The 12,808-nt window shown below is 60.1% G+C and overlaps 1 protein-coding gene across 6 annotated transcripts in view; it reads left to right on the top strand.

Moving 5' to 3' along the window:
- Positions 1-661: 661 nt before the first annotated feature.
- NR5A2 (nuclear receptor subfamily 5 group A member 2) overlaps positions 662-12,808 on the top strand; it is a 65,009-nt gene continuing 52,862 nt past the window's right edge. Inside the window, exons 1-3 of one of the 6 annotated variants that reach the window (XM_081123926.1) lie at positions 662-827; positions 8,674-8,811; positions 12,434-12,552. In XM_081123926.1, the coding sequence (XP_080980052.1) occupies positions 764-827; positions 8,674-8,811; positions 12,434-12,552 (321 nt within the window). In that variant the 5' untranslated portion in view covers positions 662-763. Of the gene's footprint in view, positions 828-8,487; positions 8,812-11,417; positions 11,524-11,609; positions 11,694-12,288; positions 12,311-12,433; positions 12,553-12,808 lie in introns of those variants that run through there. The other 5 variants (XM_081123921.1, XM_081123925.1, XM_081123922.1 and 2 more) reach the window with 5 other exon arrangements.

The raw sequence follows: 12,808 nt of genomic DNA, 5'->3' as shown, positions 1-12,808 counted from the left end.
GGCTCGTGAATAGATGGGACGGAAACACCGCCGGACAAGACACGGAGTAAAACAGGGCCATGGGCTGGGCACTGCCACCCGCAGCGTCTCAGTGTGTCCGTCACATCTCTGGGCATCGCTTAGGGCACTAATACCTGCCCATGGTATCGCCTAAACTACATTTGCAGAGGTTGGAAGAGCTCCGTCTGCCCCTCTCTGCGCAAAGAGGTGGTGACATCGGGAGAGTATGTCGCAGCCCGGTGGAGTCGGTGGATTTAAGCCATTTGGAGTCTTACCCACGGCGATCTCCTGACCCCTCCGTCTCGGAGCCTCCCACCCTGAGCCGCATGGCACCTCTCCACTTCGGAGTTAATCATTTCTTTGCTGTTATCTGCCAAGAGTTCTTATCTCCTTTGCTGTCACTTTATAACAGGGTCCTCTTATCACCCTGCGCGGAGCCAGGTGACCACGGGGAGCCTATGAAAAGTGTCCCTTGTTCTGATTAGGCGCCACCACGAAACTGGATCCATGGTTTACAGCAGGTCACTAATGTTGGAAAAGGTACAGAGTCCAGGGAAAGACTTGCCTGTAACTTTCTGAATTCTTGGATTTTTTTTTTTTTTGATTTTTTTTTTTTTTTTTTGCCTTTTCATAACTTTCACTGCGGGTCACTGTGGTCCGATGCGTCCTTCCCCAAGGCCACAACGTTTGACGGGCCGCACTCTCATCTCACGCTCAATGATTTCTGCTTTGAGCCAAAGGACCACCTATAATTCCATCAAGAATGTCTTCTAATTCGGATCCTGGGGATTTACAAGGCTCTCTGAAGCATGGACTCCCACCTGTCGGTAAGTGTAAGTGGGAGCTGCTCTATGTATCATCTGTTTATTTTTCCGCTCTTATGTGAATACACGTAATTTCATCTCAGTGATGTGTTTCGTACCGTAAGCCACTGCTTTTCCTACTGTATTGATTAGAAGCACATGCATCTCACACATTCGCCTTCCTTGACGTTCAAAACAGCAAATGGATATTTCAAAGTTTATTTGTCATACCCGTGGGTTTGGGACACCATCCTATGAGCCTAAAGCAGCCTGGAAATGTGTCCATTTCGTCTCTAATATTTTCCGATAATTTTTCATCAGAAATAACAAGCTGAAATTTGAACAGCTTGAAACAAATTAACCATATGGAGAGACGGTTCATTGGGCAAACTTTACAGAAGAGTTTTCAAGTATTTGGGGAGGTTTCAAGCCACACCACAGTACGGCCTCTCATTCATTGCAGTAACGATAAAAGATATTTTGTTTTTATGGCAAATAAAAGTCATGCAAAAAAAATCATACCATCATTAGTTAAGGGTTAGACGTTAAGGGTTGCTGTCTTTTTTTTTTTCCAAAGTAATGACCATGTCTTGTTTTTATAAATATAAGTGCATAAAACTAATATTCATCTTTTAAAAAAGGAGTCACAAACTTGCTCGTGTCACATCAAGAATACACTCTATTAATCCTGAAAGGAAAGGACCAGAGGGAACTGAGGCCCAGAGGTCAGCGATGGCTGATCTTCTGGAAACCTGTCCCTCCTCTTGTCCCCCAGTTCTTGAGGGCCAGGCCTTTCCTGCAGCAGTTTCCTGGGCTTTCTCGGGGTCCCCCTGCGAGTGGCAGGGCCTGTCCTGAGCTCGGATCTCCAGCTCCTGTGGGACCAGGAGGAAAACCAAGGCTCGGCTCTTCCTCTTGCTCAGTGATAACCAGCTGACCCCACTGGGTGCAGTGATTGCTTTTTTATGGGCTCACTACACCCTAAGGTATTATCAATTGAGGAAATGGTTACCAAAAAAAAAAGACCAAAAAAAAAAACGTCCTGTACTCACGAAAAAGAGCACCCGGGAAAGGCACGCAGGGTTCGCCGGGGATCGATTGCTCTGCAGATAAAAGATAAGGGCGCGGGGACGCGGCTGACAAGGGAGCACGAAACGATTCCAAATCGCTTTCGCTGGCGACAAGTCCCTGCAGGCGGCAGCCGCCAGGGGCGCAGCGGGGGCGCGCTCAGCTCTGCCGGGGGCGCGGGGGGCGCGGGGGGCGCGCGCACGAGCCAGGGCGCACGGGGACGGAGCCGCGCGCGCACGACCCAGGGCGCAGCAGGGGCGAGGCGACGGGGGCGCGCGGCAGGGGCGCGCTCAGCTCTGCCGGGAGCGCGTGCACGAGCCAGGGCGCACGGGGACGCGCGCGGGGCCCCGAGACCACACAAGCCCATCGCCCAGCGCAGCGCTCAGACCCCGCGTGGGTTAACAACAGGGGCGGGAGTGGGCGCTGGCGCGCTTGCAGTTCCCTCTGCTACCGCGGGCCGCGCCAGCGCTGCGGCGGGTCCGTCCTGGGCGCAAGGAACCCCTGCCCACCGGGGTCGGCCGGGTGCAGAGGCAGGGAACCCGCCCCGCTACCGGGAGGGACTGCGCCTCGATACAAAGTACCGAGGGAGGGGCTCAGCCAGCCTCCCCAGCACCCTAAACCTGTCCATGCGCTTCCCTGCGCCGGGTCAAATTCCAGGCGATTTTCTGGTAAAGGAGACCTCTTCCCGGGTCTCGTGTGCAGCCACCGGCCCCTTCCCGGCCCAGGCACGCCCCTCCCGGTTCCTTGGTATTGCAGCCCTACGCGCGGTCGTGGGGTGCCCCTGTCTGCAGCGTCTTGGTCACCCAGAGGCGGCCGCAGCTCTGAGTCTGGCTGTTGGAAGCCGAGCTCAGCTGCCCCCTCTCCTTCCCACCCAGCCCCAAAACTGTGCCTCTGGGATTCTCTCTCCCAGGCCTCCACCCAACTGCGACCCGACGGGAGTTAAAGGATTCCTTAAGCTCCTCCTCTTTTAATAAACCCAGAGAGATTCGCGGAGGAAGGGAGAGCAGAGGCTGGCGATGCTTTCTCACTTGGCCCCTCCACCCAAGCCCCATGTGTAGGGTTATTTGGGGTCCAGCCTTGAACTTGAGCTGAGCCAGAGAGGGGCCCTGGCAAGGCTCCAACCTGGAGGCCCATGCTAGAGGCTGCTTTTCCTTAGAATTCCGGGGAGCTCGGTAGGTGTGTTTCCGTGTGATTGATAAGAAAAATCACATCTAACTTCTAAACTCCAGATACTCAATAGACAGAAGCAGAAGCGGTTTGCTGAGCAGTGTCAGCTGGGGGTGATGCAATTGGTCCCTGAGGATTGTACAGAGCACTCAAGACCCTCACCTTAGCCAGGACCTTGGCATCACCGGTGATTGATTTCCTTCGGGTCAGTTTCCTTACGGAGAGATGAGTTTGGGTGAAGTTAGGGGGACAGAGAGACCAGCAGAGGAGAACTGCCCTGTGCTCCCAGCTGCTCTGCTGGCTCTGTCTGGTGCAACTGTACAGTTTACCTGTTAACCCTGTTTTCCCGGTGAAAATACAATCAGAAGGGTCCAGGGCTTTACCCTAGGGGCCCGCTCACCTTGTCCAGAGAGAGAGCTGGAAACAGAACCCAGGGGCCTGATTTCCAAAACCCAAGCTCTTTCCTCGAGGGTGTAACTAACTACACGCCCTCCTGGACATAAAGGAATTATGATGTAAAATAAGTTGGTGGATTCGTGCTTCCTTCTAAAGGCATTTGGGGATTAAGACAGATCTCAGTCCACAGGGGAGATCAGGCTTATATCCTGGTAGACCTGGGAAGGGCTGGCAGGTGGGAGGGTGGGGACACAGCACCTGGGAGCCCTGGGGCCAGGCAGGGTGGGAAGGGACTTCCAGGGGCCCTGGAGGGGATCAGAGTCTGGGTGAAGTTTCACTCGTATGGTGGCAACTCCTAGGGCTGCTGCTAGAGGGTGAGAGGACATTTGGAGAAAACTAGGAACACCTGCTGGTCATAGTGGGCCTGAGAAGGGGAGGGAAACCACTCCGTGACTGACGGATTTAGAGAGGACTTTTCCCCTAAGAAGCAAACACCGGTGATCCCGCAGGGGATGGGACAGGGAAGGAGCTCCCGTGAGCACCTCCCCCTCTTCAAGTGCTTTAGACCAATGCAGGTGTGTCTCGGGCAGAGAGAGGCTGATCCTGGGCCTGGTGCTCACATTTGTCACAGGATCTGGGCACCGCAGCCTGGGCCCTACCTCCTGCGGTCCCTACAGGATGGAGGAGAAAACCTGGGGGAACCCCCCCTCCCCCCGCCAGGTCCCTGAAGCGACTTCCCACAGTTTTCCAGACCAGAAACCCAGGGGAAAGCAGAAGAACATGTCCCCACCTAGGAGCACGCAGGCCACCATCTCTTAGTTGCAAAAGTTGTCCATCCGTAGATTGGGGGTCGCCCATACCTACCCCCAACCCTAACACTTCCCCAAGCCCAGGGGAGGGTGCTACCCTGGTCCCACCTTTACACACACACACTTTCTCTGCTGTCCGAGGAGGACTCCAATTGCTCGACGCCAAAGCTCCACACTTAACTCTTTGATCTTGAGAACCAGCCACCCCTCTGGGGGAGCTGCAGGGTCCAGCCCAGCGCGGCCAGGGCACAGGAGTTCCGGAGCATTCCCTCCAGAAACTTCCAGTTTGACGGGACTCAGCCTAGATTAAGCAGTCCAGGTTGAGGGGGCTTGGGGACATGGGGAGTGGTACCCTCAACTGCCCCGCTGGCTTCCTAAGCGCTGGGTGCCCTGCTAGCACCCAGGTCGTCCTCGAGAGCGCCGTTCATCTTCCCAAAGACGACAGGAGTGGTTGGAGTTCAGAGCTGGAGCTGAGGTTCATCTCCATTTCAATCAGAGAGAGGAAGAAGTGGGTTGGATTGGACCACCTACCCAACACTGTCCCCAGCAGCACCCATCTCCCTGTCTACCCAAAAGGGCACGGGCTCTCCCAAGGCAGGTCACGCCTGGGCCCCTGGGTGGGGACTGTGTGCCCCAGAGAAAATAGAGTCTAGAAGCTCTGCGGTGAAACCTTTCCCGAGACAGCTGCAGATTGCCACAGTCAGGGCCAAACTCCCAACCCCACCTTCCCCGCCGGGCAAGGGTGGGGGGTGGTCTGTGGGGAGGGAGTGGAGGAGCCTGGAGGCATCCAAGTGCCTTGTGCCCTAGGAAAGACCGGGCTATCGCAAGTGAAGGCACCACCACAGCCACCGCGGTGCCCCCACGTGGCACTGTGATGTGTCCTAAGTGGTTATTTACGCCAAAGGGATTTTTTTTTAAAGGCACTTCTCACCTACCCAAGTTTATTTCTTCAAAGCCTCGGCCAACAGGATGCTCCTTGTAATTTATAGGTTCGAGTAGTAATCCCTCTTTATTTAAAATCAAGTGCTGGGGATTCAGGGTAGGGAGCCTGGAGGGGGGCTGCCCTGGCGGGGCCCACGGCCGGCGGAATCCGAGTTCTTGCTGAACTTCACTTTCAGAGAAAGGCCAGGAGCTTCTGCTGGGTTTTTCGAGTGGGAGGGGTGGGTAAAGGTGAGCCCGAGGCCAGGGGGCTGACGAGTGGCCTCTTCTGGGGTTTCTTCCAGAGGTTTGGGGGGGGGGGATCTAGCTTTCTTCCGGGGCTGAAAAGTAGACTCGTGCTATGAGAATGGTAACTATTCTGGTTTCTTAAAAACACCAAAAAAAATAGGACTGGAGAAGGCTTCAGACAACGTTTCCAAGGATGCAGATTTGCAAGTGGCGGGGGAGGGGGGTCTTGAGAGGCTTCTGCCCCCTCCCCACCCCCCAGGCGCAGGAGGAGTGGGTCTTCCAGGCCGGTCTTCTGGGGACCTGCGTTGGCCCAGGCAGGAAACTTGACTCCCGTCTGAGGACCTTGACCTCGCGTCTCTTTGCAGCGGGCACCGTGTAGCTCGGGTCACAGGCAGGCTGCTCCAGGCGCTGGCGGCCAGGAGGGGAGCCGGGGGTGGTGCTCACGGGTGGGAGCGGGAGAGCTCCTGGGCTGCAGCCCGCGGGTGGATGGGGCGCCTGGCCCGCAACGCCGAGCGGAGCCCGGATAAAATATGCCAGGACTGCGCTTCCCCGCTCATCAAGGCTGCGGGAGCCTCCCCGAGCCATCAGCCTGTATAATTGCAACCGTCAATCAGCGCTGTCAGACGGGAGAAACCGCAAGGATGCGCCCCCGAGACCCACCTTGTCAGAAAGGGGGGGGCGTGGGGGGTCTGGGGGACAGGGGAGGGAAGTTTGCCCCAAGTGAGCAGCACCACAGGGAAGAAACTCACATCCAGTTACATTTCCCTGATCCGCGTGGATTTCTGAGCTTGTCCCCACCAAGGGGTTGGCGTCCCTGCAGAGGATGGGGTTCTGCCCGCCCTGGCCATTTGTCATTTCAAAGGGTCCGAGTATCTGTGGGACAGTCCCGCCCACCGCCAGCCTCAACAGGTGGACCACCCAGGCCAAGTCCCCCCCCCCCACTTCAGCGGCCTCCTGTCTCCATAACCTGGATCCATTCCCAGGTGACAAACTGAGGCCCGCTGGCAGCGGGGCTTCTCCTCCCAGCTCTCCTGTGGAGGGTGCTCCAGGAGACGCCCGGAGTCCTCACAGGGCGCAGGGCAAGGGGAGGGGGGGCACTGTCCTCACTTGAAGGCTTTGTGCTAAACTGCCTTTCAAAGTTCACTTGAACGCACAAGCCAAGCCCTGATTCGAGCCCTGGAACCAACTCCGTTCGGGAATATATACACAGCCCCAGTTCCCAGAGCTACGCCAACCACTAGTCACCTAGGGCCGCTGAGGAGGGATGGACAGGGTCACCCGAGACTCTCAGGGTCACTCTGTACTATCAGGACAACCTGAGCATCTTAATCCGAACTAATTTTGGCCACTCCAGCCCACTCCCCCTTGCCAACTAATGGCCGGCCGCCCCATTCACACCCCCAGTTTAAATGTTTCCGTGAGATTTCAATCACTTAGACGCTGAATGCATTTGGGGGAGCCAAGCGACAAGTCAAAGCAGAAGCCAACGCGATGGAGTTGCGTGGGCGGGTGGTGAGCAACCGATTCCTAGCGGGGTGCAGATGACGCAGAGCAGCGAGGGGGGAGTCCTCAGCTCACCCCAGGCTGGTCGCCAGCCGTCCGAATGTGGTCTCTGTGCCATTCAAGTCGAATAAATCCAGACCCTTCCACATTGAAACTCGCCCCCTCTGGCGTGGACTCTGGTAAGGACCCGGTCTCCGCGGGGACGCCGAGAACGAGGCGCCTCAGGGGCAGCCGGGGAGGCTGGCACAGGACGTTTTCCACCCCGTGGGGATGAGATCTGAAAACGCGGGAGAGGTGGCTGGGCTGGGGGCCCGGGCGCTCGGGAAACCGACGGTTCTTGGAAACTTGTTAGAAAGCGCTGGGCCTCTGGGCCTCACGGGGCAGGTCCCCCCGGAGACACCAGAGTGAAAGGGGGAGTCCTGACGCACGGTTTGCTTTCCGCGTGGAACTCGGTTCACTAAAACTTAGGAAATGTGTCGCCTCGATCGTCTTGGGTTGGGACGGTTGGGGAGGGGGGACGTCGTTTTTTAAGCGACAAGGATGTGGAAAGAGAGCAGGGAAACGGGGATGGCTGTTCCCCTCGTTGGTGGCCAGGGAGCCCCTCGGCCTCGGCGCGCCCGCTGCCCGGCCTCCCCGCGGCGCCCGGGCCCGCGCGGACCGAGTATCTCGGGGACGGAGCCGGGAGCCCCTGGCGAGGCGGCGGCTGCGCTTCTGAAAAGAGCAGCGCGCTGAACGGTGTCACCATCCTTCCCCCTTAGGTGCGTGGCGCGGGAGTGCGAGCCCCTCCCCTGCAGCCCCTCAGCCCCTTCCTCGGCCGCCGCGCCCCCCGCGCCCCATCCCTGCCCGCGGCCGCCCCGCGGCTGCCCCTGGGCTCGCGGAAAGCGCCGCCCCGGCCTCCAGCCGCCGCCGCCGCTGCGCTCAGACAGAGGTCGCCGCGCGCCCGCGGTAAGACCTGGAGGCCTCCGCGTCCCCCGCCCGGGGCCAGGGTGCGGTGGGAGGGGGTGAGGCGGGGTGAGGGCGCTGGGGCAGGCGCGGGGTTGGGGCGTGCGCCGCCTCCTCATTGGCTGGCGGCTGGGGTCGGACCCGAGTCCGGAACCCGCGTCCCCAGTCCCTGTCACCAGCCCCGACCCCAGCCTCCCCCGCCCCGGCCCCACTCACCTCCCTTCTCTGCCCCGGCCCCTCTGCCCCTCCAGCGCCGTCACCCTCCGCTCGCCCCAGGGCCGCTCCGGGACCCACGGGAGGCGTGAAGGAGGCGGGAGCGCGCGGCTGGAACTTCACCCGCCTCACTTGTGACTGCTCGCGCCAGGGAGCGGGGGCCGGGAAGGGGCGGAGAGGAGAGAAGTGCGGCGAGCGCCGGAGACGCCGGCGGATCCCCAGCCCCGCGCTGCGCCCAGGGCGGGAGTCGCCGCGCCGTCCCGCAGCTGCGACAGCGGCCCCGCCGCCGCGGCCGCCTCTCTCCCCGGCCGCCTGCGCTGCGGGCCGGGGCTCCGCGCGTCCGGATCCGCGCCCGGGGCAGCCGAGCCCTCGCCGCCGCCGCCCGCCCCGAGCCGAGCCCGCGCGCCCGGGCGCCGTCTCCGCTGGGTCCCGAGCCCCCGGTCTCCTCCTCGCGGCTCGAAGCCGCGGGGCTGGACGGGGCCCCGGGGTCCGGACTCGCGGCCCGGGAGGAGGCGGAGGCACGTTCCCGCGAGCGCGCGGGCGGGCGGACCTCGCCGGGCGCCCCTTCCTTCTTCCCGCCGGAGCTGAGTCTGTGCGCTCGCGTCCAGGTGCGGGGCTTCCCGACGGACCCCGAGCCCCGCTCCCCACGCGCGGCCGCCCGGACATGCTGCCGAAAGTGGAGACGGAAGCCCTGGGACTGGCTCGATCGCATGGGGACCAGGGGCAGATGCCGGAAAACATGCAAGGTAAGCGGGCGCGGCGCTCGGGCTCCTGCGGCCACCGCGCCCGGGCTCCGCGCGCCTGGAGCGGCCGCGCTGGGCCGCGCGCGGGCGCCAGGCTGCCTCCGCGGCCGTGGAAGTTTATGGCTCTAGACCCGCGCGGGGCGGACGCTCTCCAAGCAAAGCCTCACGGGCCGCTGCTAAGTGGGAAGAGGGAGGGTCCGCGCTCCCGGCCGGCCGAGCGGGCTGCGGGCGGAGGCGGCTGAGAGTGGGAAGGAGGGTCGCCCCGGACACCCGAGCGGGTTCTCGGCCCCCGGGTCGGTGCGGAGGTAACCAGTGCGCCAGTGTGGCGGAGGGACACTCAGCCCGGGGAAGTCACCTGCAGAAAGAGGAAGGGACCCAGCAAGGCTTGTCTTAGAAGGCAGGTGGGCACCCCAAGGCCCAGGTGCGCACCCGGGGAACTGGCTCCGACCCCGGCAAGTTCGGAAGGGCGGGCAGAGCTAAAGCAAACGTGGCCCCAACCCCATGCTCTGAGCGGGTCCTGCCCAGGGAGATTTTTTTTTGGGGGGGGGGGTGTCGGTGTAGCTTCTCGCCTCCTGGCCACCCGAGCGTGGGGCACTTGAGCGCCTCGTGTGTTTTTCCCAGCTCCCGATTGCTAACAAAACCCGCGACTCTCGCTGGCTGTGCTTTCGCCGCATTTCCAAGCAGCCACTCTCGCGCTGGCTGTGCGCAGCCCTCAGAAGTTTGTCGCAGGGGCCCTGGGCCGGGGAGGGAACAATGCGAGGAAGAGTCGCCGGCGCTCTTCCACCCTCGCCCCTTCCCGCGCGCAGGATGTGCGGGCTGGAGAGCCTGTGATCCCAGAAGCTTCCTGCCACCCCGAAAGCGAACTTGAAAGGGCCAGAGGGTGTCGGGAGCAGAGTTCAGGGCTGGTGCCCGGGCCGGGGTGGCAGAGGCCTGCGTCAGGCCTGGGGGTGGGTTACCCCTGGTGATCCTGGGGTCTCTCCAACCCTCCAGGAAGGGCTGTGGACGTCCCCTGGGCTGAGGCCCCCGAGACCAACTTATGGGTTGCCTGCGGAGGGAACCCCTTTGGCCCAATGAGGCCTTTCTTGCTGGTCCCTGGGGTCCCCGCTCAGTGAGAGAATGGGGGCGCCGGTCGGGGAAGCCGTTTGGGGGACCCTCAGCCGCCAGCTGCCGCGACAGAGGATCCTTTGGGCGCCGTGAGGCCGGCGCGATTCTTGGCTCCAAAAGGGAAGTTTCCGACTCTCGTCCTGGCGCGTGGGTTTCCCAAGGACCCAAGAGACGCTGGAGCCTGAAGTCGGGGAGGCAGGAAGGAGGGTTTTGGGGGGAGATGGGAGTGAAATTCCATTGTAACGTTTTCTTTGTAAAGTTTGAGAGGGACGTTCTTGACAGGACCCCAAAGTAAAGTCCGCTTTCCGGGTGCCCCTGGCCCCGCGCTTGAAAGCCTTGGGCTCGAAAGCAGCTTGGGAAGCGCCACTCGGTCCGAGAGAAGCCCTTGGGAACGGGGACCCCATTCCCACGTTTGCTCTGGCCTCAGCTGGGGATGCGCCATAGTCCCACCCGGGGGGAGAGCCGGCTGCTGGGTCCCAAGACAGTGCGGGGCTCTCAACTTAAGGGTAACTTCTCGGCGGCGTCGGAGGCCCCAGCTTTCCAAGGCGCCACGGTCCCCTCCACTTTTCCAGGCGGGGACTTGGCCCTGGCGGATGCCTTTCTCCCAGTGCCTGCGTGGCCTACAGCACCTGAAACACTTTGGAAGACGCCCGGGTGTCGCACCCACAGCGGCGTCTGTCTCCCCGCACGGCCTCCTCTGAATTTTCCAAGAGGTCCTCACCCCAGCTGGGTCTTTTCGGTGTGGGATCCCCTCCGTGGGCGCCGAGTGGCCTGTTAACCGCGCCCTCTCTGTGCCCCTTGGGCGCGAAGTTAGAGTTTACTTTGTTTGGGGACAGGAAGGCAGAAAAGCAAAGACTTGGTAAAGTACACTTTTCTTAGGTCCCTAAAACATGCCTCAAACAATAGCCTCGAGTTTTAGGAGAGGTGGGACTACAATCGAAGTTCTCCAACCTTCAACCTGCCCAAACGCGGGGGGTTCTCAACACCGGAGCGCGGCCCCCTGAGGGCTGGGGCCCAGGCTGGCGCCGCTGGAGGCCCGGGCGTGCTGGGGCCCAGCGTCGGGCTCTGCTGGGCACCTTCAACCCAGGTCCCCCGCAAAGTCTGCCTGACTCCCGGTTAAACCCGCGTGCAGGGCTCTGGGTCCGCTGGGCTGGGCACCCAGCCACCAAGCGCTGCAGTGACACCCCCTCCCCATGGAAAGGGCCCTTTCCGGGGCCAGCAGAATCCTTGCAGGGAAAAAAATATAACTTTTAAAAGCAAAAAACAAAGCTAGGGGAAGCCACTGGCAGGGAAGCCGCTGTGGTGACAGAGTGGCGGGTACTTTGGAGATGGGGGCGGCTACTTGTCTCTTTCCTTTTTGGTAAACAAATCAGGAAACTTAGGCTCGGTCCTCCGTCCCCCACCCCCACCCCGCCCCCTGCAAATGCCACTGATTAACTTAAAATAAACTGTGTCGGTGTTTGCGCGCCTGTGTTAGCCGAGGTTGAGCAACCGGCGGGGAGGCGAGTGCGCCCCGGGGGTTCACAGGACAGTGCCCGAGGGCCCGCGGTGGCCCCACTGCCTGCGTGACCGGGCCGGTGGACGAGGCGTCGCAGGAAGGGACCGGAGCAGGTACCACCCGGGGCCCCGGGGCCTCTGCCCTTCTGCGCACAGACGTCCACCGTCGCTGAGCGAAGACGCGCGGCGGGGCTTCGCCCCAGGACGGAGGTCGCTCGGTCCCCGCCTTGGGGCCCGAGGCCCGCGGCCCCATTTCGGTTTAACTTTAACCGGTTGGTCTCGGGGTGTGTATATTTTGCAGAGAAGATGGAAAACACCTGAAGTTTATTACAGGACTTAGGTGCTTGGCGACGAAGCCAAACCCTCCCGTGTCAGTTTTCCTCCTATGTTATTTTTTTGTACCAGCATCTTTCCTTTCTTTCATTTTTACGGGAGGTTTTCGAATGTGCAGAGATGAACGTCTCCGGATGGAGAGCCCGGTTTCGATTCACCCCACGGACCTGAACTTTGGGAGCGCCGGCTGCTGGGAAAGGGGCGCTGCTCAGGCCCGGGTTTCAGGGGCTTGAGTTTCTCCACCAAGGGCTTGGTCGCTGTGGCTCCACCTTGGGCGAGGTGCTGGCTGCAAACTTCCTTCTGGAGCCGGGGATATTGGGTCCCCCCGGGCGTAGGTGACATTTTTGGAACTTTTAAGGTTTCAGAGAGAAGTTGTTACTTGAGGCAATTCCTGTTTCTAGTCTGGTGGTTGCTCTGCAGACCCCTGGTAACCGTGGTCAGCGTATAAATGTTTAACAGAAGACTTTGGAATTACTTTTAAATTTTAAAAAGTGTAAGAACTGCGCGCCCCTTGATGCCGAAAGATGTTTTGCTTTCACTCTTGAGTAGTTCTCTAGAGAGCACCTGGGTACAGATTATTTTTATTTCGTATTTTCCCTGGTGGCGTTGGCCCACCAATCGCCATCCTGCGGGATGGGAACCTACCTGGGAAATTAATTGGACCCGCGCGTCCATTTCTCTTCTCTTGCAGTGTCTCAGTTTAAGATGGTGAATTACTCCTACGATGAAGACCTGGAGGAGCTGTGTCCCGTGTGCGGAGATAAAGTGTCTGGGTACCACTATGGGCTCCTCACCTGCGAGAGCTGCAAGGTGTGTCAACACGTGGCTACCGGAGAGAGAGGCCGTCCGGAGCCCAAATAACCCGCTGGGTCACTTGTTAGAGCTGGGGGGGGGGGGGGGGCGTCTTCTTCAGACTCAATTAAAAAATGAGAGAGAGAGAAAGTTTGTCCTAGGGAAATGATTCTTAGAAATATGTGTCTGGTTTAATTCAAAGGACAAAGACATTGATGCTGTTTAGAAAACTTTGCCAGTCTCATGGCTTTAAAATATTTTATTGTAGTGGAGA

This window comes from Miniopterus schreibersii (assembly GCF_964146895.1).
Source record: "Miniopterus schreibersii genome assembly, chromosome: 21".
Taxonomy (NCBI): Eukaryota; Metazoa; Chordata; class Mammalia; order Chiroptera; family Miniopteridae; genus Miniopterus; species Miniopterus schreibersii.
This window is presented reverse-complemented; position numbering and strand designations above follow the sequence as displayed.